General features: G+C 39.5%; 1 protein-coding gene across 2 annotated transcripts in view; it reads left to right on the forward strand.

Annotated features, from left to right (window-relative positions):
- Positions 1-1,446: 1,446 nt before the first annotated feature.
- Positions 1,447-27,135, forward strand: part of LOC119412514 (AMP deaminase 2) — a 27,509-nt gene continuing 1,820 nt past the window's right edge. The window contains exons 1-18 of one of the 2 annotated variants that reach the window (XM_037679530.1): positions 1,447-1,934; positions 6,151-6,153; positions 13,154-13,255; positions 17,044-17,052; positions 17,804-17,934; positions 19,299-19,429; positions 19,950-20,018; positions 21,867-21,978; positions 22,077-22,263; positions 23,365-23,506; positions 23,812-23,901; positions 23,992-24,121; positions 24,264-24,458; positions 24,549-24,680; positions 24,759-24,922; positions 25,024-25,150; positions 25,230-25,393; positions 25,524-25,644. In XM_037679530.1, coding sequence (XP_037535458.1) covers positions 1,487-1,934; positions 6,151-6,153; positions 13,154-13,255; positions 17,044-17,052; positions 17,804-17,934; positions 19,299-19,429; positions 19,950-20,018; positions 21,867-21,978; positions 22,077-22,263; positions 23,365-23,506; positions 23,812-23,901; positions 23,992-24,121; positions 24,264-24,458; positions 24,549-24,680; positions 24,759-24,922; positions 25,024-25,150; positions 25,230-25,393; positions 25,524-25,644 — 2,457 coding nt within the window. In that variant the 5' untranslated portion in view covers positions 1,447-1,486. The remainder of the gene's footprint in view (positions 1,935-6,150; positions 6,154-13,153; positions 13,256-17,043; positions 17,053-17,803; positions 17,935-19,298; positions 19,430-19,949; positions 20,019-21,866; positions 21,979-22,076; positions 22,264-23,364; positions 23,507-23,811; positions 23,902-23,991; positions 24,122-24,263; positions 24,459-24,548; positions 24,681-24,758; positions 24,923-25,023; positions 25,151-25,229; positions 25,394-25,523; positions 25,645-27,135) is intronic. The other variant, XM_037679531.1, reaches the window with a different exon arrangement.

Consider the following 27,135-nt stretch of genomic DNA (forward strand, 5'->3'; position numbering starts at 1 on the left):
TTTTTTTTTTTTGGACAAAAGCAGGCCTTTGTTTTATTTTAGCCTTTGCTGCTGCACCAGATGGTGAGTGTAGACTCTGAAAACTAGGTCAGCTTTCAGAAAAGGCTGGAGACAGTCGAAAACAAGATTTTTTTTTCCCCAAATCTTCTCAGCTGCTACTTATGGGACTGGTTCCTTTTTTTTTTTTTTTTGGTCAGACAGAAAACCACCATTTGTTCTAGAACATGATTAGCTTTTAAAAAATGTTTTAATATATACACAGCATAGTGAATTAGGTCTTAGTTGAGAGTCATCCTCAACACTGAGCGCTGCCATGTTTTACAAGATAAGAAGACCTAAAACCTTCGGCGTGAAATATGCTGGGTGACCTGCATTCCACGTTCCTTCAAGGATCTGTCAGGATTTGAGTCTGTCATTTAATGGTGGTATGAAAAAAATAATTTTGAATGGTCAAGTGTTGAGAATAATTGCAAAGTAATTGATGGACATTTACATCTTTACAGTTAGAATGTTGGCAACGCTGTCCTGTATACGTACAGTAGTTGATAAGTTACCAACATAAAAAAGGATGAAACCAAAGTTCATGTACAAACTTTTTAGTATTTTTCTGATGAAAATTTAGCCTGAGCAGAATTAAGTTTGTATAAATAAAACAAACGCACGTTATCTGCAGAAAAGACCCATTTTCGCAGCTGCATAATCATTTTAGCCCACTAGGTGGAGATCTTTACTCTTCTTTTAGACTCAGCACACAGTCTGGATAAAAATATACTGTAATCAAACATTTAAGAGGCAGTGATGTTGTCTGTTGTTGAAGTCCTCTGTCTCCACTGATGCAGCTTTTATTTGTCCTAACGAATAAGAATACGTTCAGATTACAGCTAAATGAATCGTAGGCTGTGATCTGTGGTTTGTTCTCAACTTTTCGGGTTGTGAAATGTTTTTTAATTTGGTGGGAAGTGTGCTGAGAGCAGGAAATAATCAGTAAAGTGTGACAATAAGCGAAGTGGCTGTAAAAAGTTCTTACTGTCGCTTGTCATAGGTTGTGTTACCGTCCTGCGTGCTGGCTTTCACTATTTATAATTCCTGCTGTAAGAGGGTATGTGTGTGTATGCGTGCGTGCACGTGTGTGTGTGTTTAGGCTGTCAGTCTCCCCCTCAGAATTTTCCAGCAGCAAAGAGACACAGTTCACTCGTCAGCTTACACTCTAAACTGGTTTCTGAGCTAATCCACTCTGTTTTCTCTGGCTTATTTTTTTGGTCTACTGCTCTTCATCTGGATTGTATTTTTACATTTTTTTTTTGTTTCCACTCTTTGCTAAACAGAAACTTTCTCATGGTCTTTAGCGAATCTATCTGCTAATTTTAGACAAGTGGGAAAAAAACTTTTGTCCTTCGTCCACCTCTGCACTCAGCTGGTGGGTGGGGGGGTGTAGTTGGTCAGCAGGCCTGCTGGCTGTCATGCTAGCGACACGCTTTGCTTTAAAATGCCCCCCTCTGTGGCTGTATTTTACCACGCTGGCTACAGGAAACTTATTCCTTGGTTGCTAGGGCAACCAGGGAGGATGTTCCCCTGCAGGAGTCGGGACAGCCTCGGGCGGCACTTCAGCGCATCGCTGTGCAGCATGTCTGCTGACCTGCTGCGGGTTGGGAGGAGGAGGAGCCAATTTTGCCGTGGAGCCTTTAGCAGCCCGCTATGGCTCCCGCTACTCCACTGCCCCACCATGAGACAGAGCTCAAACATCAGAGCCGGCGCTCCTCCCTCCCTCTGCTGGTCACTTCGCAGCTCTGACTCACTCTGCTACTGTAGTAACAAAAACGTTAAGATGTCCTCATCGTCGTCGTCCTCCACCTCCAACAGCGATGGACCAGGAAAGACTAAACCTAAATCTCAGTTTCACAAGAGAGGGAGCCTGCAGAGCACCCCCAGCCCCGGTGAGTGTTGATGAACGAGGGTCCCGTCCCAAGAAAACTCTCATGGTGACACTGCTGTACATTTAGGAACTCACGCTGCACATCCTGGTACAGGTAGATAAACAAGTAGGATGGGGATCATCTCTATAAATATGATTTACTCATTCTGTTGTATCTGTGGTTGAAGCAGGGGGTAATTTAGGTTGAAGCTTTAGGGTTCATCACACAGCACACTTCTGCATTTATTCCAACCATTACTTTTAACACAAATACGGAGGAAACTGAGCTTTCTGGTAATACGTGCAAATTTTAATAGTCACTGTACTGTGTGTCACATACGGATAGTAATTTTGCAGTGTGTAACATTTTAATGTGGTAATTGTACAAACATTTAAAGGTAAACGATTATTTTTTAATCATGCATTTGACTTTATGTGGCTCATTATTGAAGCATCACCCGGCCTTTTGGAATGAGTCTGATAAGCTTTGACTGTGAGAGTAACCTCTGGATGATGGGAATAAAACAGCTGAGCAATTTGCTTTAGAAGCATGTCATTTTAGATTATATGAACAACAATATTGAAATAATTTATTCTTTTATGAAATCTTGAAAGTTTGAGCATATTTTTAAACTAATATATTTGCTTTTGAGTGTGTTTTAATCTGGTTTTGACCTTTCTGTACTTTGACATTCATTGATCCAGTGATTAGTTTACCTCACAAGATTGTAATCCGATTATTTTAACAATGGCTCCTGTGGAACGAGTCCGATAAGCTTTGACTGTGAGAGCAGCCTCTGGATGATGGGAATAAAACAATTTATCAAACAAATTGGTTTTAAACACAGTTTTTTATGTGCAGTTTTGACAGCTGCGTCCTTAATTGTGATTTATTTGTTAAATTTGTCTGGAAATCAGGTTTTTGCTTTAACGTTTTGGGATATATGTTTGTATGTGACTGGCCTTTTGTGGGTTATTCTGAGTCACAGTGATGTTGGGAGTTAGTGCAGTAAAATATGGGTCGCAGTAGCAGATCCAGTGTTTGTTTATTGGTATCGATTCAATTCAAAGTGTCATGTGCCTTGTTTCTGTGCAAATATTGAGCATTTTAGGGGATGCCACAGCTTCTATGCAGCAGTAGTTCACACCGACACACACTGTACAGTTTCTTCTGAGGAAGCTTGTGTTTTGCTGCAGTGATAAATAACTTAGAAGTCTCTCCATCCATGCAGCCGTTTAAGTCCTCTCAATTAACCGCTTGGCTGAGTTCTGTCTGTGCACTTCAGTCTGTTCTGTGCACCACATGTAGCCTACTTCCATCTGATTACATCACCCAGTTAGCAAATTAAACTTGAAAAAAAAAATCTAATCTACTGGAGTTACCGAAAATGGAGTTTTTAACAAGTCATGAAACAATACAACAATACGTGCTTTGTTACTTCTTGTAACCTCATCAAAATCGGCTCTGCTGCATATTTCCTCTCATGAATCAGTTGCTGTGTTCTCTTCAAATGTATCTTTCAAACATTACAAAAAAAAAAAAACATTTTCGATTAGAAGTTATTAAAGTATCTGTCGGAGAGGTGAAGATACAGCAACTCCTTTGCTGTCTGCTGGTTCTATGGTACTGGTCCGTCTTAAACCCACAGAAAATTAAATCCCTCCTTTACAGCAACCTTTTGTACAACTTTTTGTATTTTTGAATCTTTGACTGGTACTGTGACCGGGACATTTTGGATACAGCTACATTTGAGAAACGTGCTCACTGTAGATATTTATTTACTATTTCAAACAAAAGTAGCGAGCAATGAATATTGTCCTACCTTGCGTGCCAAAGTTTTAAGCAGTCTTGTACGATCTGTCAGAGCTCAGAGTAGATGTTAGGAACAACTCTCATCTACAACCAGCTCCAAGTCAAAACTGGCAGAATTTAAACTTGTGTGTGTTCGCTAACGTCAATTAGTTGTGTCCGCCATCTTTGATCTGGTTGACTTCAAAAAGTTATTAAAAACTTATTTTTTGTTAATACATCCTCACTCATGGAGATCGTGAAATGTAATTTTTGATTTTTAGAATTTTTTTATGTGTATTCTAACTAATATAGATGTAATATTGACTGGAAGCAATACTGTTATTGGACCAAAAAAAAATGTATGGATAGAAGTGTGGTTTGATTATATGATACAATGACCTGCCATAACCTGAGCTACCATGGAAATTTTAAGCTGACCAACTTGTATTGTAGTCTCTGTGCCAGGACTATCTTAGTCCACTGAAGTTGCTTGATGCTTCCTGACTCTGCTGAAGACCCAAACCTCATGTAACAAGCAAATATTAGCTTTTCCACAACCCCTGAACAACACAGTTCTGTTTTAAACTGCATATTATTAGATTAGAATTTACAATGCCTGGCCAAAAAGAAAAGGTCACATACTAATATTTTGTTGGACCGCCTTTAGCTTTGATTACGGCATGCGTTCACTGTGGCATTGTTTCGATAAGCTTCTGCAATGTCACAAGATCTATTTCCATCCAGTGTTGCAATTTTTCACCAAGATCTTGCATTAATGACTAGGCGTGATGGGTCATTTCTTCACCTGCCTCTCTTCTTAATCTGATGTGCCCATCGCTCTGGACTCATCAGACCACATGACCGTCTTCTATTGCTTCAGTGTCAAATCTTTATGCTCCCTAGCAAATTGAATGACGCGATGCGTCTTTCAACATGGTTGTTTAAGAAATGAAAAGCAACTCATTGCACCAGTTGAGGTTAAATAACTTGTTGCCAGCTGAAAGATAATCACCCATGCAGTAACTTTCCAATAGGAGGCTCGTGCCTATTTGCTTAGTTAAATCAAGGCGGCGACTTTTTTTTTTGGCCAGGCAGTGTAGTTTTCTTAATGGTTTACACTTGCTTATTGATGTTCGTGATGAGTTCAAATACACTTGATAGTAGCACAAAAATGGCCAATGGGAAGTTTTATCCACCGTTCTCAAAGGAAATACAATTTCCATACACCATGTCCTGTCTCCAATCTCACGCTCCTTTCTTTCCTCACTCATGAACAAAACCCCGAGATACTTGGAACACCTGCAATTGAGGCAGAACCTCACCCACCCCACACCCAGTGTCTGCAGTATTGCGGACTCTGTACCGGCCCGTTGTGGTGAAGGGGGAGCTGAGCTGTTAGGTAAAGCTCACTGTTTACTGGTCAGTCTACGTTCCTACCCTCACCTATGGTCACAAGCTCTGTGTAGTGACTGAAAGAATGAGATTGCAGATACAGGCGGTTGAAATGAGTTTCCTCCACAGGGTAGCCAGACTTTCCCTTAGGGGTAAGGTGAGAAGTTTAGTTATCTGGGAGAGACTCAGACTAGAACCACTACTCCTCCACATCGAGAGGAGCCAGTTGAGGTGGTCCGGGCATCTGGTAAGGATGCTCCCTGGGCGCCTCCCTAGGGAGATGCTTCGGGCATGTCCGACTGGGAGGAGACCCCGGGGAAAACCCAGGACACGCTGGAGAGACTATGTTTCTCAGTTGGCATGGGAATGCCTTGGACTCCCCCCAGAAGAACTAGAAGAGGTGGCTATGGAAAGAGATGTCTGGGCCTCCCTTCTCAAGCTACTGCCCCTGCGACCCGATTTCAGAACAAGCAGAAGATAAAGGATGGATGTCCTGTCTCCTTGGCTCAAATGCTGCTCCTCTCACCCTGTTTTGTATTCCAGAGTGTATTTCCAGCTAAAGTCTCCCTCTGGGAAGCATGAGAGTGGACAGTAACTGCAGGAAAAAAACACCACAACATATTATTTGTTCATCCTCCTGCACAAATCTGTTGTTTTTGTGTGAGGAAGTTTTCGGATAGGTGATAGAATAAAAAGGCAAAAAAAAAAAAAAAAAATTGCCCAACACATCAGTTAAACCATGTCTAAAACTTGCCATGCTCATTTATATATAGAAATCTTCTTATTTATGTATCATTTTTGAGTAAGCATTTCTCCTCACTGTAGCGTCTCACCACCAGAGGGAAGCTCTGAGATGAAAGCATTATGCCACTGCATCACTTTAAAACCAGTGGTAGTTTGTTGGTGCCTCTGCTCTCTGCCCGTCCTTCAGTCAGACATGATCGAGGATCAGCTCTGTGTTTGAGTGGAAAATTCCACAGCTTTCTTTAGCTAATAATAGTTAGGTTATTTCGTATGTATATTGTCAGTTCTGGAAAAGGGGGCTTATGTAGAGCCGGTAACCAAGGCCTCGTAAACCGTCACACCAACAGGTGGGTCTTTTGATGCTGAAGGCTCCACCACAACATCCACCTTAAACCAACAGAAGTACGCACACAAATCCACAGCAGGTGCACTTAACTTTATCTCTCACGGGAGTGATTTGCTAGATGAACAGCTCCAATACAGTCATGGTTATGATGGGTTGTATTTCACTGCTGAGGGACAGTTAAGTACTCTGCTTTGGTCTGTCTCTGTTCCCATTGTGGCTCCTAACAAAGATCCTCTTTCACTTAATCCACCTCATTTGATCACTGATGAACCAGTGTCAGACAATCTTGCTGGCTTTATATATTTATCATTTCTGGCTTCTGACCTCAGCACACCACAGAGTCATGTGTTTACCACATCTTTATGCCATTATCGATCTCTGTAATCAGATTCTCACTCATCATGAAAACATTCTCAAACATTAAACTCATTAAGTTAAACATTCAGATCTGTAGTAAATCCCACACAGGCGTTGCTGCATTCATTCAGTGAGACAGTTGACTGGTTTTAATAACAACTGGCAAGCTGTTCTTTAAATCACTGCTGGTAATATTATTATTTGTTACAAAAATTATATGCCTGTTGAAAGGCAAGTGTATTCTAGTGTAGTCTCCATCATTTGGTAAACTTTTCCCTTGTCCTGCCCATAACTTCATACGCATATGCATCATTGCTAGATAGAGTGTTGTGTACACTTTTCATTACCTCAACTCCAAGGTCAAGGTCACAGTTAAGGTCAAGGCTTATGCAAGAGCTTTGCTTGTCCGGGCCATTTTTATAAATTGCTCAATGTCAGTTTAACAGTTTTGTTTACAGGTATATAATTGTATGCAGTACTCCTATTGTGATTTATTCATCTGGAATGGGGAAAATGGAAATTTATTGTCATAAAAATGTTGGGGCAGCTGTGGTTGAGTGGTTAGAACAGTCATCTTCCAATGGGAGAGTTGGGGGTTCGATTCCACCATCAGTCACATGCTGAAGTGTCCCTGGGCAAGACACTGAACCCCTCATTGCCTCAGATGTATGTCCCATCGGCGTTTGTATGTGATATCAAAGCACTGATAAGTTTTTGTAGAGATGTAGTAGAGCGCTGTATGGATGTGTGTGTGGAGGTAAATGAGGGTACAGATTGTGTTGTAAAGCGCTTTGAATATCTTGATTAGATAGAAAGGCTGTATAAGTACAGTCCATTTACCATAAAAACAAGTCAAATGTAAGTGTTCCCATGTTGGCCCAATGGTTGATGTAATAAGGCTCAGAAGTTCAGTTATCCATCCATCCATTTTCTTTACCCGTTTATTCCATTTTGGGTCACGGGGGTCGCTGGTGCCCATGTCCAGCAATCACTGTGCGAGGGGCGGGGTACACCCTGGACGGGTCGCAAGTCCATCACAGGGCCACATAGAGACAAACGAGACAAACAACCATTCACTCTCTCACTCACACCTAGGGGCAATTTAGAGTTACCAATCAGCCTAACATGCATGTTTTTGGTCTGTGGGAGGAAACCGGAGTACCCGGAGAAAACCCACGCATGCACGGAGAGAACATGCAAACTCCACCCAGAAAGGCCCCCGGACCGGGGTTTGAACCAGGGACCTAAGTTCAGTTATAACATTCTTATTAAAGAAGCATAGATATAGAACTATATGACATAGCCATTGGGTGAAAAGAGTTTTCCGGCCTCACATAAAAGTAAATATCTAATAAATCTGAAATATAATTAATTTAACTTTACCTTTAGGAAAAAAAAAAACTTGTTTTCTGTTAACCTTTAAACTAAGATTAAAATCTAAATATAAACCTAAATGTTCATAATCTGAGACCATTTATAATCTCGCTCCTGAATGATGAAAACGTCTGGGTTTCTGTCCGGCTGCACTGTGACTTTTTTTTGCCTTCTCTCAGTCTCACAAGTTCCTCATCTCAGAAGTTTTCTCCTTATAAAGACAAACTATTCACTTTTGTGTTTTTTCTTACTTTTGTAGTTGTCACCACAAATCAAAATATTCGGGGAAATGGTAGACATAAATGTAATAAATACATGTCCAGTAAGAAGTTCAGGTTTTGAATTGGTTTAAACACATTGTACTTATAACAGTGTTTTCACCAAATTACCTGAAGTTTGACTTGTGTGTATGAGTCTATATTAAAGCTTGTAAAACCGAAACACACGTTAGAGAAGGCTTTTTATCCTTTAATCCTTGACATCCTTTCATCTCAGTGGTGGGATATTGTCCTTTTGGCGCCCCGGGTATTGGTCAAGCACAAGTAGAGTTAAATGTTGACAGTGTCAAGTGACACGAGTGCCTCTTTGCTATATTCAGATATGGTGAGAGCTGGACAGACAGAGGTGACAATATCTGGTCAGGAGTGTCGCAGAGGACTGGAAAGTGAAAACGAGTGTGTATTTCTGTTTTCTTTATCAGGCTGTGTGTGTCAGTATTGTATTGTTTGTGTGTGTGTTTGCATCTAATTGTCTCCAAAGACAACTTATTCTACAAGGACACTCCTGGTGGACTAATGGAAGAGAAATCCCACCATCAGTCCACATGTGAATGTTTGTCTGTTTTGTTTTCAGCACATGGGAATTTCCTTGAGTTGCTGAGATTGCAGGACAGTGTTGTTAACGGTAAAGCCAGCTCTCGTGGGCCTCTTTCAGAAAGCTGAGTACAGTTTCTCTCCTGTTTGGCTGATTGCTGGTTTGGAAAAAGAAAAACGTAGAAACAACGAGGCTCCATCGAAGATCATGAAAACTAAAAACACACCGTTCTGCTTTTGAGGAATATAAAAATGCAACTTACTCTACGTGTTTTTTGCAGCAGCTTATTCCTAGCTTGTAACTGTAAACTGATCCCTTCTTATTGATTTTATTTTGTTAAGTCGCACCATCAGTGATTTTTATGCTCTGCAGTGACTTATTTTTCTCTTCAGGCTCTAAATAGAAAGCTAACAAACAAATCTAACAAATTAGGACAAGGTTTTATTAAAAAAAAAGAAGATCTGCGCTAGCAAAATGAGGAATTAAAAAGCATTGAGTTACTGTACTATTATTTTCAAATCTGCCATCTCAGAAACTTCAAAATAATCTTTTTTTTTTTTTGTAATTTGTCAATTTATCACTTGGCCTGACAAAAAGCTATTTTTGTTGATAAGTGTCAGTTTAAAAGCTTCATTTTTATTGGTCTGGAATGATGTAATCAGGAAAGCAATATATTTAAAAAGAGGAATCCCCAAGCTCGGCAATGATGCCAAACATTATATGAAGGGATTTCCTGGTGCTATGACAGTCTGCAGAGAAAAATGTTCCATTTCCAAGGAAATTATAAGAGTTATAAGACAAAGGATTATTTATGAAGACATACTGTTAGAAAACTTTAAAGCAAAGGTAAATTAGGAATATTAGTTGATAATTAGTTACTGGGATTGCTAGGTGGTGTCTGTATGAACTAAAATTTATGCAAATCTCAATTACGGCAAATATTTCTCTGTTAAAGATTTTTCTGTGCTCATTCTGACTCATTTTGCCAGCTCAGGTCACATATACATTATAGGCTGGTATAGGACTGGTTCCAGTCCAGTTAGGAAACATGTAGAAATTTCACTTTCTTTCTTAAAATGTTTCACAACCTATTTTCTATCTTTACTGTATCATTTCTCGTATTTAAAAAACATAAACCAATAACTGATATTTCCACTTGTTATGGTGATTTAAACCTGGCAGCTCAGAGAAAATAGAGTTGGGTCAAGTGACATGTATGCAAATATTGGCCTTATACCGTCAGCAGATGCATTCTGTGCAATATCTACAATAAAATCTAATAAACTAAAGTTTGTGCAAAGGATTCTCTTACTGAATGATTTAAATCATAATATTACATTTGCTGGGGATATTTTTGCTACCTGGAAAACTTATTCAGCCTTTATGCTGTGATCCATATTATTAAACACGTCTGTGCACAGCTGTACAAAGTCTTAACTTTAGTTGTTCTTCTATATCTGGAATTAAAAAGTTGCTCCAACTAGGCCTGTCACAATAACAAATTTTGCTGGGCGATTAATTGTCTCAGAAATTATTGCGATAAACAGTAATATTGTTTGAAATTTGACAATAATTAGTCATCATTGTCAAATTTAAGAAGAAATGTTGGTTAATTTGTGTGTAGTACCTTTTTTTGACCACTGGATGGAAGTACAAGATAGTTTGAGCCAATGGATGGATAGTGAGGGAGCGAGCAGTGTCTCTTTAAGAAAAATGGGAGGGAGTCCCCTTGACGTGACATGGGCTGTCTCTTGTTCCTGTTTTTCGGTTTTCAAAATGACAGACGCTTGATGTGGTTTGAGCTCTTTAGCATAGCATTTTTCACACAAAGCTTTTAATTAAAAAAATCAGTAAACAAGTTCTCAGCTTCTTTTGCAGAGAAAAACAACTTTTTAGACGAAGGCACAGGTTTCAACTGTGAATTTTGGAGCTTTGACAAGAGATTTTTTCCCGAAGTCGGCCTCTTAGCTTAGCTCGTAGCTTAGCTTCTCAGCTTAGCTGCTTTTAACGATCCAAAAACGTGATTTTGGACGGTTAAAACAGATTTTAAAGAGAAAAGAGAAAGGGAGGGGTCAGTGAAGAGCAGAGTTGAGCTTTTTGTCATCCAGTGTCTTCAGTAGAAAGAGAGACACGAAGAAACGATAAAGCCAAGAAATGAAAATGAGGTCGATAATTTTCATTTATCATGCGATTAATTGATTTATTGTTTATTGCGACAGGCCTAGCTAGCTCCAAGGAGAAATGTTGATGGAGAAAGTCCGATATCTTAAGGCTCAAGTTCAGCAAACTTGTGTTGGCTTCTCTTCATCTCAGGTTGAGGCTATTCTAGATGCCTCAGTACAGGACAACACTTTTTGATATAAAACTAAGCTGTTGCACTGTGCTGTACATAAGTTGGCAAAAAACACGTTAAAGGTAATTCTGCCACATTTCAGCATTGATTCTGTTTAATCTCTGAATGAGAAGGATGAAGCAGCACTGGGTTTATGTTTTTGTGAAAACTGGGGTTCTGAAAACCCCCTGTAAGAGTTTGTGTGTTATGGGAGGTTTGGTTATGGGTATGGGATGCGTTTGGGAAGGTCTCGCCTCCATTTTATTGATCACCATCTTTCTAACATCATCACACTTGAAATAGTTTGTCACTTTGGTGGTTTCAAAGTGGAGAGTTAAAATCAGACGTCCTCAGTCAAGACATTTTTACATATCTGTAAATTTGAACAGAAGGTAAACTCAATAAACAATTAAAATAAAAAAATCCTTCCCTGCAATAAATCCTTTTTTGGTTTTACTGACATGTTGATGCTTGTTCTGCTGATCAAGTTGCAGATGTCTCAATATGTATGTGGGGTCATACTTACATCATGGTTCATGCAATCATTTCTAAATGTCACTAAGCTACTTTACTGGAAACTACAGAAACCTTTTTTTTTGGCTTTTGTGTATAACGCTCTAAAAGTAAGGCTCTTTCTGGTATTCATGGCTTGTTGATATTCGTTCGTTCACTTCAAGGAAGTTTCGTGTTTTGTGCGCTCGTTGATTCTGCTTTAAATTTAGCCGCATCAATCTGAATCGGCTCCTCGGGGCATCACGTGATCGATGGAGAAACACCACATCAGGTTTTTATTTCTTACATTTGATTGCGAACACAAACCAACATCCGGTGAGATGTAATCACGCTTTCTGATACACATCTTGCTGTGGTATCTCCTGGTTTTGTGAAAATGAAAAAGACACGCAGTTTGACAAAAACGAATGCATCGAAACTTTCCTTTAGAGAAAGAAGCACGAGAGAAACACAATAACGTCAAAACATATGTCTTTATTCACAACTCTAGAGTCATGAGATAATCATAAGTAATATAACCCTGCAGATGCTGGATGCTGTCTATCATGGTGCACAAGATTCATAACTGGCTGTAACTACCGTACCCACCACTGCACCCTGTATTCACTGGTTAACTGGACATCATTAACTTCACGCAGACTCTCTCACTGGTATATTTTCATCTTTAAATCACTTCTTGGTCTGCTGCCTTCATACATCTCCTCCTACATGTCTCTGCGTGAGTGCAGCTACGGCGTGCGCTCACAGGACATTATTACCTGCAGTGTTCCCTCAGTGAGGACTGAACTTGGCAAAAGGGCCTTCTCCTACTCCGCTCCTGTTTCCTGGAATATCTTACAAAAAGATTTGAAGCTCTCGACCTTGACCTCTCTAAGTGGCTTTAAGAATCTGTTGGACTCCTGGCAGGGACCAATGCTGACATGTTCCTGTTTTTAGTTTTCTACATTCGCCTTAGAATCTAGCTGTTTTTTTTTTTTTGTTACCTTTTCCTTTTAGCCATCCTATTTGAAAAAAAAAAAAAAAAACCTGCAGTATGACTTTTTGTAACTGTTTATTGTTGTTGCTGTTGTCCATTGTTGTCATCTTTCTTTGTTGAAATCAGGTCTCTCTTGTAAATGAGTCCTCGAGGCTCGATGGGATTTACCTGTATAAATAAAGGTTGATTGTTAAGTGTCATGAATGAGAGAAGTGAGGGGCAAAGAGGAAGTGGGAGTGACCAGTTTCAGCCTCCTCCATTTTACAGAATCAAGTGATTCACCCTGGTCCGTCCCCCTGTTTGCCACGTGGTATGTTCCAACCCAGTATTTAAATCCGGGAGCTTGAAGGTTGTGCTGTTCATGAACTGAAAACCGGTGCAATCCAGGAAGCAGCTCCCAACACAGAATCAGAGGAAAGAAGAGGTGGGGAAAAAAACCCTCTCTGGTTTTGGCATCGCACTGGAGGTGACGACAGTTACAGGAGGAGGAGCAAAGACAAAAGAGAGCGCTTGTGAGAGCCCCGGTTGTCAGAGCAGATGGTGTTTTAACAGAGTATGTGCGGTGTCTGTTTGCTGTCATTCTCTGTCTTCCACTGTACCAGCGGGGGAGGGTGCATTGACTGTCCCAGGCCTAGTTTTATGTCCCAGCATCCTGCAGGAGCTCTGCAACCGTACAGGAGACTGTGAGAGCAGACAGAGGTACTGTAACCTATGATGATTAATCCCAAACAGTGCAGCTTTGGTTAGTATGAATATTGTGTTTCTAAGAAGTTTCAGCAGGTCCGTGTTGGATATTTATCACTTCCAGAATACTGTACAGACAGGCTTTATAGTGACAGAAAGAAGAGAGTAGGTGTTAACATGCTGAATGCAAACAGGGTCTTATAAAAAAAAGAATTGACAGATTAGTTGCTTCATTTAACGTTTTAGGAGCACAAAGTCCTTCCTGCTTTTTGTTCCAGTTCAGTCTGATGCAGCAGCGTGTCTACAGCTGAACTGTTGCAGCTGAAACCGGAGGAGAAGACTTGCATCTTCTTAAAGAATGTACCCCTCAGGCAGCTTGTGTGAGCATCACACTGCGCCGCTGAGCTCTCACTTTCAGTACCCATGAGCACGCTGAGCTTCAGGATCATTGTGATAATACTCTTTACCTAGTGTTTTATGTCATGCTCACTGCTTCCGCCTCATCTTATTTATGTCAAATAAAACTGACAGTTTATCAACTACATAGTAAACATTTACAGAACTATCTCTCCTTCCAGCTAAATGCAATTCTAACTGTTCAGAAGTGACTTTATTGGCTTTAGGTTCAATGAGTTTTATTTTTGCGGTTTTCCATTTCTGAATAATGGAATCTGATGTTTAAGAGGTGGACACAAACTAGAGGTTTATTCTCATCTGTGGTTGCTAAGGAACACCTGCAGCTCGAGTTTCCGTTCTGTCTTTCAGTGACTAAACTACAATCTGTAAAGAAAAGCTGAACTTTTACTGGAGCCTCTGTCACCAAAACTATAAAGGGACTCCCCTTTGTACATGCAGTGCTGAGTTTTGCATCACAACCCTGGAAAAACATGGCTTCAAATTTGTTGTAGACGACTTCTCATGTTTGTTTTAGTCCAGTCCAGCACTTCTGCAGATCTAGACAGCCTTTAACAGATTTCTGTCTGTGATTTGTGTTGTGGCTTACACCAAGCTGATAGAAAGTTTGAACGTTACATGTGTCGACACAGAGCTAGTCCTGAATTGTAACATCTAGAGCTGAGAAAAATGTCAGCAGTTTGTTACACACTTTGACAATTATTTTATTGTGGATTTTGTTAAATTTAATAGAACTTGTAAAACTGGGTGGCACAGTTGGAAGAGTTGCCGCCTCTCAGAGAGAAGGTCACTAGGACGAATCCCGGCCAGAGACCTTTCTGGGTGGAGTTTGCATGTTCTCTCCGTGCATGCGTGAGTTTTCTCCAGGTTCTCCATTTTCCTCCCACAGACCAGAAACATGCATGTTAGACTGATTGGTATAACTCTAAATTGTCCTTTGTGTGAGAGAGAGTGAATTGTTGTCTTGTTTGTCTCTGTGTCTAAGGAAGAAATAGGTAAAAGTGATGGATGGATGGATTCATAGAAATTCAACTTTTTTGTTGTAAAACTGTAACAAAAAATGACCAAGTGTTATTGAAACATGTCAAAGTGGATTTAAAGATCACTTAATTTATTTCATGGTATTGTTGCTTTATCATGATGTCCCATAGTGAGCTTTAAATTATTTTGTTGATTTTCTTTAGCTTGATTGCCAGAAAATAGACACACATTTTGTTCATTTTGATCCAAGTATAAACATGATTATATTTCTTTTATGAATTTTGACTTAGTCAGCTTGGAGCAGAGCCAAGACTGGGATATATTGGATTATATAACAGAGGGTTGTGTGAGGTCTTTGGTAGTAGATCTTACAGACATTTAATTAAATCAGAACCTCTTAGTTTGAAAACTGATACAAAACAGTTCAAACTGGAGCACAATAAAAGTGCCATCATGGAGGTGTAGAGAATATAGAAGGTGGAAACAAACCACTGTCATTATTCTGTTGTGATACATAAGCTTATACATGTTGCCATTTGTTCATTTGTAGGACTACTTTGTCTTTAGCATTCGTCCACCCAGCAGAGAAGATACACTGTGAGTTAAAATACAAAGTAACAGTGGAGGGTTTTTAGTGAAAGCTGACCGTTTGCTGCAGTCCTGTGAAAACGACGAGCAGCGGCAGAGTTGCTTTACAGTTTTTTTTTGTCATGCAGTCAACATTTTATGACTTATTTAGTTTAAAATCAATCGGTAAATTCACACCAGTTACAAAGAAAGATGGATGTTTAGTAAAAGTTTTCTTTTTACCTCCTTGTGTTTGAAGACCGCTGCAAATCATGACGTGTTACTGCAACATTTACACAGTAAGATAATGTGTCACAGGTCTAACTGGACTAAGCATCATTTCTTTGACAGTGTTCATAAAGTTCAATACCCCCACCGATTTCTGTGCAGAAATCAAATATTCAAATCAGATTCCATATTTCAATGTTGGAATCTAAATAAAGTTGTGGCAAATGCTCTGAACAGTCTTGATCTTGCATCTCACTGTCCAAGTTAGACTGCTGATGGAAGCACAATGCAGATGATAAAAACTGTATTGGTCCTTGTGGAGCAGAGGCAGCTGCACAGATGCTTATTGATCACGTAGGCGGTGTGCAGACTCAGGTCTCAGGAATGTGACACAACGATAAGATGGACAGTTTTGTCAATATAACCTGCTTGTGTAGGAGGTGAGTTTCTGCTGATATCATGACAATAAAGGGTCGAGACATTTTGTTCTAAATAAGACGGACCCACCCCCTGCGTAGACATCTTATCTGAGGCAATACTGCAGACTGGAAGGCCAACCTGTGTGCCAGCATACTCTAACAACAATTGGTAATGTTCTCTTTTGTGTCTTTTTTTATTATTATTAAAGTTTATGTAAGGTTTGTGTCACTCATTTAAATTAGTCCACTGAGGCAAAAAGAGCTGGGTTTTACTGGAACAGGATGTTTTGATGGAAATTCTTAGAGATTAAAAGATTAGCAGGATTGATGCTGATTAGGTGTACATCTTCATAGGTGAAGTCACCACCACACACTACAAAAGTAATAGTTCAGCTCTTTTGAAGTTGGGGTTTTATTAAAAGGAATTATTTTTGTCTAACCTGTTAGCCTCAGTGTGCTAGGCTGAGAGGGGTCAAGACTAAAGTGGATTGCAGCGTCTTAAAACAACTCCATTGGTCTGCCTTGGGGGAGTTGATGGGGCAGAGGGCGGACCCTGGAGGCCATCTTATCACCAGCAAACTGGTTTGTTACACTCTGGGAGTGAGCTGTTTGTGGGATTCAGTTTGGTTTGGTGGACACCTCAGACTGAAGAAGTCCTTCGGATGAAGGATGAAACGTCTCAGCAACAAAAGAAACCGTCCAGATGACCTGACCGAACATTGTTGGATTTATACCTGGATTAATGAGCATGAACTTTGGTCCATTGTGAATTATTTCAAGACAGCAGCGGTCTACTTTAGTTTCACTCGGCTCAGCCTAGCAGTCGACGCACAAATCCAACCATCCCCAACAGGTGACATAATAACTACTCATAAACTTTGTACAGAACCCCATTCCAGTAAATTTATCAGCACCGAAACTCAAATGGAGGTTTTTATTTTAAGTTGCATCTGAATGCAACATAAAAATCCCACTTTAATAAACTGTGGAGTTATTTTCTGCTCATGTTAGAAGCTGACACTAATTGTCTGCAGCCAGACACGGCACCAACCAATGACGACTCCAATCTCTGAGAGCGCACCACTCCCAAAACTAAAAACATGACTGAATTACTGTGTTTGATGGTTTAACTATGGTTCTGTTTAAACAGCATGACCGTCTTAAAGAAAATGTTAGACTGAGTGTCGCAGTGGACGGAGCAGACCGCCGTCTTTGAGTTTAATTAGGAGCTGTCCTCATCTCTTTTCTGTCGGGCGTTTTCACCTACAGTACAGTTAAAAAAAAAAAAAAGTACATTTCATTGGCATTTTTCTTTTTCAAACACAAGTTGTAGCTACTTTAACTAGAGATTAACTTCCAGCTGATTGCTCACGCCACTTCAGCTGATGTTCTTTGAAGTTTTCAGTTTCTCCCTTTAAGTACTTGTCCAGATGACATCATTTAACCTTTTATTTTTTTAATTTATCTACCTGGATGATTGAGATAAAAACCTTTTTTTTTTTTAACTTTTGAAAAGGATTTTTTTTCTTTGGTCAAGGATTGCTCCACTTTGAGACCTCTGTGTTTGCAGAGGCTTGTTATGTCTGCACAGAATAACTGTAACTTTTCTTAGCTGATGTTACTTTTCGGCGTAGCTAATCCACAGTTTCTGGACCCACTTTTCATTTCCAACTTTGAACTTCGCGCTTCTTTAGTAAACCAAATATAAATTATTTTATTCTGTTTCTGATTGTAACCTTGTAAAAAGTATGTTTGTGTTTGCATATTTAGTCACTGATCTTCAGTTATCTGCTTATTTTGCTTTTTACACGCAGTTCATTCTTTTTGTAAACACAATGTGTTTTAATGGGTTGAGTGTGCCTTAACACAGGGTGGTGTGCGTGGAACGCTGTTTTTATGTTACGGCTCACTCCACACCACATGTCATGTGCCATAGCTCCTTCCTGTGTATCCTTACAGACGGTGGTGGCGGGTCTGGGTCAAAACCCTTCAAGCCTCAGCGATCTCTTCCAGGGACACCGGTTTCTCACTCGCAATACCCAGTCGACCTGCGAACATCCATGGAGGAAAAATTCAAAGAGATTGCAGAGGTGAGAACTAGAAATGAGACACTTTTTAAAAAAAATTATAATTTACCTTAGTAAAACATATTGAATAATTATAGGTTAATCTGAAAATGGGTAATAGTAGTAAAGTTATGAATAATTATTATCTTACTTGTAGATAATTCTTTGATTGACCTCAGTTTGGAGAAATGGCTAAAGAGCTACCGGCTAGTCCGAGCGTTGCCGATTTAACACAACTCGAATCTAAAGAGACATCTAGCAATTCATGCAAACACTAATTTAAAAATGTTTACGTAACATCAATTTCACATTATTTGTTATTTGCAAAGAAATCCATGGTTTGTGCAAGCACAAATAGGTGCAGCAGCAGGTAGCTGTAGCACTGCTGGAACATTCTGGCTGGAAAATTGTGCTGGAGTAACTTGACTGAATAACTAAACTGATGGTAATGTAGCTTCATCCAGGACATTTACCTGAACTTCTATAAAATCTTTGAGATTGGAGTTGATAATATCTCTGCTCCATTCTGACTAGCCATTAGCTCATCAATCTGGTCATCATTAAACTCTCATTAAACTATTTCTCCACACTTAAGTCATTCAAAGAAATATCTACAACAGGTAAGATAATAACTGTTCATAACTTTGCTAAAGAAACCGTCTTCAAATTTTTAAATAATTACTTTAATTTGTTAAAATTTGACATTTAAATAAGAACAATCACTCCAGATTAGTGTCATATTAGTGGTTTCTGTAGATATAATTGTTAATAATGTTCTACAAAGATTTCCTCATATACGGAAGGAAAATCCAAATTAAACAAGAAATATGAGACTTTACAAACATCTGTTTTGAGTATCCTGATGCATGCTCAATAATCCAGGTAGAAAAATCCAAAGAAGTTCCATCTGGTCCTCTGGACATTCAAAAAAAACAAAACAAAGCAAAAAAAATGTAGAAACGTTTCATCTCTCATCCAAAAGACTTCCTCAGTCTGAGGTGCTGTATTCAGCTCAGTCTCTTAAATAGCACCTTCTCAGAGTGGATCAACCAGTTGGTTTGTCAGCAGCAACCAGTTTGGTTGTCAGCAGCAAACTGGTTGATCCACTCTGAGAAGGTGCTATTTAAGAGACTGAGCTGAATACAGCACCTCAGACTGAGGAAGTCTTTCGGATGAAAGACGAAACGTTTCTACATTTTTTTTGCTTTGTTTTGTTTCTTTTGAATGTCCAGAGGACCAGATTGAACTTTTTTGGATCTGTTTTGAGTGTCAATAAACCAGACGGGTTTAAGTTTAAGCCTCGTTGTATTTCCTACGTCCCTGGATGCACAGATATCGACAATTTTCTTACAACAACCATATATGTTCCAACCTCCGTTTTAAACCAGGAGCTGTTCACACGCACTATGGCTGAGAGCGACATGCGAAGTGCTCCCTATGAGTTCCCGGAGGAGAGCCCCATCGAGCAGCTGGAGGAACGGCGGCACCGCCTGGAGAGGCAAATCAGTCAGGATATTAAGTGAGGAAATGCAAACACACTCTGTGCACAAAGGCCGTAAAATCACCTGTTTACAGTACCTGAAACGGACAGACGGCGCTCTGCCTCTTCCTTTGCCTTTCACTGACACACATTATTGCTTTCACTTATGCACACGTGCTTATCAGCTCCCAACATGCTCGTTTGTGAGCAAACTAACGCCAGCAATCAAGTTGTTGACGTAGCAAGCATTCCACACCTGTTCTGATTGTACATCTTCTAGACAGACTCTCATTAGGAGCTAAGCTCTGCTAACTGCACCACTAAGCCAATCATCGGGTGGTTTTGTCCCTGTTGACAGATCAGGGTTCACCATCACTTTGAGATTCCTTGTGTCCACATGAATGTACTTGCGTGCGTGAGTGAGTGGGCCTGTCTGTGCTTTTTTTTGTTGTTTTGGTGTCTCTCTCCTTTTTGTGTGCTCAATTTCTTTTTCCTACCTGTGGTGCCCATCTTCTCTGCCTTGCCCACTCTATCCTGCGCCTCTGCATATCACCCCAAGGCTTGAGCCAGAGATCTTGCTCCGTGCCAAACAGGACTTCATGAAAATCGACAGTGCTGCAGACCTAGAGTGAGTTATCTCTGCCGTATGCATGTTTTCCCCCCTTACTATTATTTCTTCAGAGCATTCAGTTCTGTTTTGCTTGCTTCTATACTTAGCAGACTTTTTGCCTTAATTTCTGTACATTTATCAAAAGCTCTGGTTTGGTTTAAATTATAATCTCTAAAACTTCTGATGGACATTGTCATCCTGATGAGATGGACCACATCTGCCCCCTGCTGGTGGTTTGACAATTGTACAACCTGTATATTTTGCTGTTTATTTCCTTAAAAAAAAAAACAATTTCTTCAGATAAAAATTGTGCTCAAAGTTCATTTTTAACTGTGACTTGGCAAAGATTGTGATTACTACAAAATTATTCATACTTTACTTCATTCATGTTGGCATAACACTGTTTTAGATATTTTCTGTTTTATTCTTTTGACGAATCATCAAAAAAAAAAAAATGATAGTGAAAGAATATTGAAGCGCATGCTGCATGAATGCATCATCTTAAGTTTTTTCTATCCTCTCACTTCTTTCCTGTCTAAACTTGTTGATTTCTATTCAATGAAGGCGAAAATCATTTATTACAAAAATAAAGGATATTGATGCCTATAGAGAAATATCTGTAAGTAATCTTGTTTTGTAATGGCTTGTTTTAGAAAGCAAAAGAATTGACTTGTTGGAGTTCATGATTTAGAAAGAGGAAAATATTTTAGCATTGAAGTAAAAACTAAATGTCACCGAAGAAAGTACCGCTTTAGTGAAGTCTGGTAAGATCTAGTTTCACTGAGGAGTTTTAGTTGTGCATCTGATAAAAACTTTACAAGCAAAAACAAACAGATCAGAGCCCAACAAATATAAACCATATATCAATTAAAGGAAGCACACCATGTTACTTTGGCAATCAGGTTTGTGAGTCTAATTTAATGTAGAAGAAGTGGCGGCAAATAAAAATATAAAACCACGAAATGTTTCAGCATGTTTTACTGAAACAAATGTGAATTCTGGAGCTGTATAAACTTTTTGTTTTTTCTGACCACATAAGCAAGTGGCCGTTCTGCTGCAAAAACTCATTGATTTGAGAAAAAATACTTCAAGGTGTTGATTTGGCCTCCAAGTTCTCCACATCAGTTTGCTTCAGCTGCTGAGGTGTTCACTTAATATAAAGAAAAACTGGAGAAGACCCCACATCGCTGCAAGCAGGACCTGAAGGATCTGCTGCTAGGATGTCCTGAGTCTTCAGCTGATCAGAGCCCGAGGCCTCATGATATCAGGCAGAGGGTTTCATTCTTGTCAGTTTGAGTTTACAGTGTATGTCGGTGTAAAAGATACAGTGAAGCTAATTAATGTATTTATCAACATAAAGAAATTAATTGTAAAATACAAAAAGTAGCAGCAGAAAGTGCTGAAAAAGTCTAAGAATGTCCACTCCAACAAGAGTTTCGATGAAAATCATTGAAATTCTGTTAAAGTTTTCTGTTTGTCTGTAATCCAGCAGAGTTTAGGATTATTACTCGACTAAACAAGATCAATTATTTGTCTTGATACACAAACAAAATGATACAAAATTATAACTGATTCACTTTTACTTGAGCTCTGATTCTTGTTAGAAACTTCTGCATTCTTACAGATTTGATCTTTTATTACAAAGAATGTTTAGTCATAAATAATACGTTATACAGTAAAATAAACAAAATCAGCTTTAAACGTGTATTATTTTAAGATGAAAGCTTTTTGACACATTTAAAAACAATGAACTCATAAGATCTGATAAAATAACTATTTTCAACTCGTTTTCCATCTTTAAGTGAACATTTCTTCTGCGTATGCTCCCGTATTATTATTTTTAACTCTTTTCTGCGTGTGTGCCAGATCAATGACAGACAAAAACGTGGATGTTGTTGACGTTGGCTTTAAGGAGAATAAGATGCCGCTGGAGAGAGAGTACCAGCGGGTGTCGATATCTGGAGAAGAAAAATGTGGGGTAAGAATCTTAAAAAACAAACAAACAAATGAAATAGTTTGAAAAGTAAAATGAGTTTTCATCCGTTTCTTTGTTTCTGTGTGCCGATGCATTTCCAGGTGCCCTTCACTGACCTCGTAGATGCAGCCAAGTGTGTGGTGAAGGCTTTATTGATCCGGGAGAAGTACATAAACCGCTCCATGCAGACGTTTTGTAAGACCACAGCTCACGAGCTACAGGATCTCAGGACGAAACCTCTGGATCTGGGAGTCTACGATGAAGAAGCAGAGACGCCTGTAGATGCTGGTAAAAGCTGCACACATCCAGTTTGGATCAGGCTCGACAGAACCACTCATAAATACGTCTGATTTGTTTGGGTCAATGGATTTATTGAAGTGACAGAAGTAAATGTTGCATTACAGGATAATGTTAAACTTTGATGATTTTTTTATTTTAAGCCAAGATGAGCAGGTGAAACAGTCTAAGTTACACAGAGACACAGACGGACGGAGGGACGGACAGACAGAGACGCATTTAGAAAACACTGTTCAATAATAACCTGTTGCAAGAGTCATTTCAGTCCGACCCAGAAAGATTCTTGTTTTGTGCCTCGAGGAATACTTTGAGTTGTTTTTGCTTTTTGATTAAATTTAGATTGTTTTGAATTTAGGAAGCTCCAGGGCAGAAAAGCAAATTGCCACAAACTTTGCATATTTAAAAAAAGTAAAGTATAAAACAAATATCTAAAAAAAAAAAACACACACTTCGTCTATTTTGATTGATTTTTCTTACAAGCGTTTATTTAGACAAAAAATGGAGTCAACATATTTGATATCTCCGGTACATTTTGTTGTTTTAATACTTACAATGTAATTATTGATAGAATAACGGTAATCTATTTAAAGAATCGAACAGAAGTTCTGAGTGTTACGCGTGTGGCTGCGGTTGTTTTACTCTTCACTGCTTTTTTTTTTTAATCAAATTTTAGTTTTAGTTCCTTTGACTGAGTCAAAAAAAAGTCAATTTCCCCTCATCGTCTTTGGAACGGTGTCCAAACGTTCTGTGTTTTGTTTAAGCTTGAGGTAACCGCACAATAAACCTCTTTTTCCTACAGACATTTAGTTTAAACTTTAAAAAGATTTGTCGATGGCTGAGGATTTTACCAATACTGTGTCAAACAGATGAAATTTTCTGGGAATGTAAAGCACAAAACGTGTGTTTGGATGTTCTTAAGACTCTAAAGTCATTATTTTTATCTAAGTAATAAAAAAAGGAAAAAAGTCTAGCTCTAACAGGAACAGGCATCTTTTAGTAATAAACATTTTTCTGAGTACGTATATAAATTGCTCCTTCATTTATTAAACTACTTTTAAAACTTTGTTGTTGTCCAACATCTGTTTTTCCAAGATGCCCCTGTTCACCCCCCAGTTTCAGAGACTCACCCTTACGACAATCAGGACCCCGACAGCATGCCAGCAGACACAGGATACGGCTGCAAGATGGTCGGCGGGGTCGTTCATGTCTACACCAAGGAAACCAACATGGACAAGTGTGTTTTTTTTAAATATCTGCATCCAGTTTCAATAAACAGGACAGAGACTAATTAAAATAAACAAAATGCTGATTTTGTATTAATTGAGCACTGCAGTTGGTATTATATCAATGTTGACGCAAATTGAGCTTTTGGACTAAGAAATCAATATTGTCTAGCAAATGTGAATATTTTCTCTTAGTAATGTGATTTTTCTTGCTTACTGTCGATATAAGGGAAATATAATATTCAGTGTGACAGGATTTATCAGTAACTGATTTAAAAAAAGTATCTGATTAACTTTAAGCTGTTGAACTTTTCAGAAGCATGGAGCTCGACCTGCCGTATCCTGACCTGAAGGAGTATCTCGCAGACATGAATGTTATGATGTCCCTTATTATTAACGGACCAGTGTGAGTGTAACCTTAATGGAGTCAAACAACAGATGGTTTGTTGTTTATGTTTGGTTCAAATTAATCTTCTCATCTTCATGACGTTTATAGGAAGTCTTTCTGCTACCGACGCCTGCAGTATCTGAGCTCCAAGTTTCAGATGCACATCCTGCTGAATGAGATGAAGGAGCTGGCAGCTCAGAAGAAGGTTCCCCACAGAGACTTCTACAACATAAGAAAGGCAAGAATATAAAAAATATATATTTTATAAATGTGAAGTTGAACTCACATCTGCAGAGTTCTAAAGAAATCCCTAGTTTTTAATCAGGCAAATCACAGGACACCTTTTTTTTCCTAAGTGGCTCTGCTGTTTTTCACTCCAGGTGGACACGCACATACATGCTTCATCCTGCATGAACCAGAAGCACCTGCTGCGATTCATTAAAAGAGCCATGAAGAAATACCCCGAAGAGATCGTTCACGTCGAGCGGGGGCACGGCCAGACCCTCAAAGACGTCTTTGAGAGCATGAACCTGACGGCGTACGACCTGAGCGTGGACACACTCGACATGCACGCGGTGAGATAAACGGGACGCATGTTCACATCACACAAACGTCATTTGTTATAGATAAAAATAATGCTTCCTGTTTGTTTATTTACTTATCAGGACCGAAACACGTTTCATCGGTTTGATAAGTTCAATTCCAAATACAACCCCATCGGAGAGTCCATCCTCAGGGAGATCTTCATCAAGACAGACAATTACGTTGAAGGAAAATACTTTGCACATATTGTTAAGGTAACACCAAGTGTCTAACTCATCTAAAATACTCCTAAATACAAACTTTTCCAACTCTGCTGTCTTAATTTTGTGCAGGAGGTGATGTCTGATTTGGAGGAGAGCAAATATCAAAACTCAGAGTTACGACTCTCTATCTATGGCCGCTCCCGAGACGAGTGGGACAAGCTGGCTCAGTGGGCCGTCCAGTACAGAGTTTACTCTGATAACGTGCGCTGGCTCATCCAAGTGCCCCGCCTGTTGTACGTATGCATCTCCACACATGAATCAAGTTTGATATATCGCGTCCAGAATAAGAACTTCGATGACGACGACAGTTTTCACTCACTGCTGACTTTTCCAGTGACGTGTACCACACAAAGAAGCAGCTGGCTAATTTCCAGGAGATGCTGGAGAACATCTTCATGCCTCTGTTTGAAGTCACGATCAACCCCCGCAGTCATCCTGAGCTGCATCTCTTCCTGGAGCACGTGAGTGTGCGAGGTCACAGGAAGTAATATCTCCGTGACCCACATCCGAGGACTGAGCTGACCGTTGTTGTGTTATCAGGTGGTGGGCTTTGACAGTGTCGACGATGAGTCCAAACCAGAACATCACATTTTCAATCTTGACAGTCCGCTGCCACCTGACTGGACCGAAGAGGACAACCCGCCATACTCGTACTACCTCTACTACACCTACGCCAACATGACTGTTCTGAACCACCTGCGAAGGTAAAGTCTTGACAGCAGACACAGAAATGTCGCTCTTCAGAGGGGAAAAAGTTTCATCTATTCATTACGGCAAATAATTCACACATGTCTGTTTTCTTGTTTTTATGCTTGCTTTGGTTTGTTTCCCCAGGCGACGGGGCTTCCATACGTTTGTGCTGCGACCTCACTGTGGTGAAGCCGGGCCGATCCACCACCTGGTGTCGGGTTTCATGTTGTCAGAGAACATTTCCCACGGCCTGCTGCTCAGAAAGGTCAGAACACCACAGAGGGATTGTGAAAAATTAGGCCTTACAAATTCATAAATAATATAGATTATTGATTTGAAAGGCGTGGAACATGTTCAACAAACAATTTGAAAAGCTCAAGTCTCAAAAGTTCTTGAGTAGGGTTGCATTTTATAGAAATTTTACAGTAAATAAACTTGTAAACTTGTCTGGTTGTAAATGGGTGAAGCTTTAAAAATATCCCCTGAGGGTAGATATTTTTTTAGATTTGAGTGTTTCGTTCAGCCTTGATTTACCTTCTTAATATAAAAAACTGTACAAACACTTAACCATTACTGTTATTACACAGTAGAATAAACTAAATCAAGATTTCTGTTCAGTCAGCAGAGACTGTATATCTGCAGCAGGAGGTTGTGTCCTTGCCAAAGGTGGGAACGATCTGACCAAAGATTAAGAAGCTTACCTAAATGTGTCACAACTCTATTTGCATCCAAACTCCTGTGATTTGAGTCAGCATATCGTCTCAGTTTGTGCTGTGCACATCCTGGCAGACCAACATGAACCCTGCAGATGATCTGGTCTAGCTTTACCCAAAGAGGCTGTCACACAGTGACGTATAGCCTCAGCGTTGCCAGTGCATGAAAAAAATGGCAAAGCTCATGTACGTCGCATAAGTTAGGTCTAAGTTTAATAAAGTTTCCAGCATGCTGATATACGATGTCATAAGTAGCATAATTTACACTAACATGCATAAGGTTTGCATAAGTCAAACATTCTGTCATACTCTTGTAAAAGTTATATACGCACTAGGGACAAGTTGTGGATAAGTTACTCATATATTAAGCAAAGGTTATATACTGTTCAACGCATTAGCAATATGGTACGTATATGTCCAAAAGAGGCTTCCAGTTGATTGTTTTATTCCATACTCAGCGTATGTCAGCGTGGTGGGCAAAATGTTCATACGTCAGCATAAGTTGTACAAAATGTTATAATGTGACAGGAACCCCAGTCACAAACCCCAGGATAGCTCAAAGATTTACACCACCAGGAACGATACAAATGAGTCAGAAACTGATGCCTTTAAACATACAAAATAAAATATGTAATTACTGTAGTCCCTCGCTACTTTGTGGTTCGTTTATCACGACTCGCTCTATTGTGGTTTTTCAAAACAAGACATGGGCACTACACATATTGGCTGATTGATGGATGAGACGCACGATCGGCATGGGATTTTTATTTAAAATAAATTATTTTAAAGTATTTACCACCTCCTACAGCTTTGTGCAGCCCACACTGCAGGATAAACTTCCTGCTGCAGCTGATCAGCTGATCTCCATGCAGAACATGCAAAGTGGGCGTGGCCTAGAGCGCTTGCAGGTGGCTGAGTGCAGCTGAGGCACAGAGCTGAAATCATGACATTTTGTGCTCTTTTAGGGCATTTAGAGTTTAGAAACTTCATTTAGAATCTTGCAAGAGTGTGGGAAGGGTTTAAAACACCTTATATATATATAT

Source organism: Nematolebias whitei, chromosome 7, assembly GCF_014905685.2.
Source record: "Nematolebias whitei isolate Nwh7 chromosome 7, NemWhi1, whole genome shotgun sequence".
Lineage (NCBI taxonomy): Eukaryota > Metazoa > Chordata > Actinopteri > Cyprinodontiformes > Rivulidae > Nematolebias > Nematolebias whitei.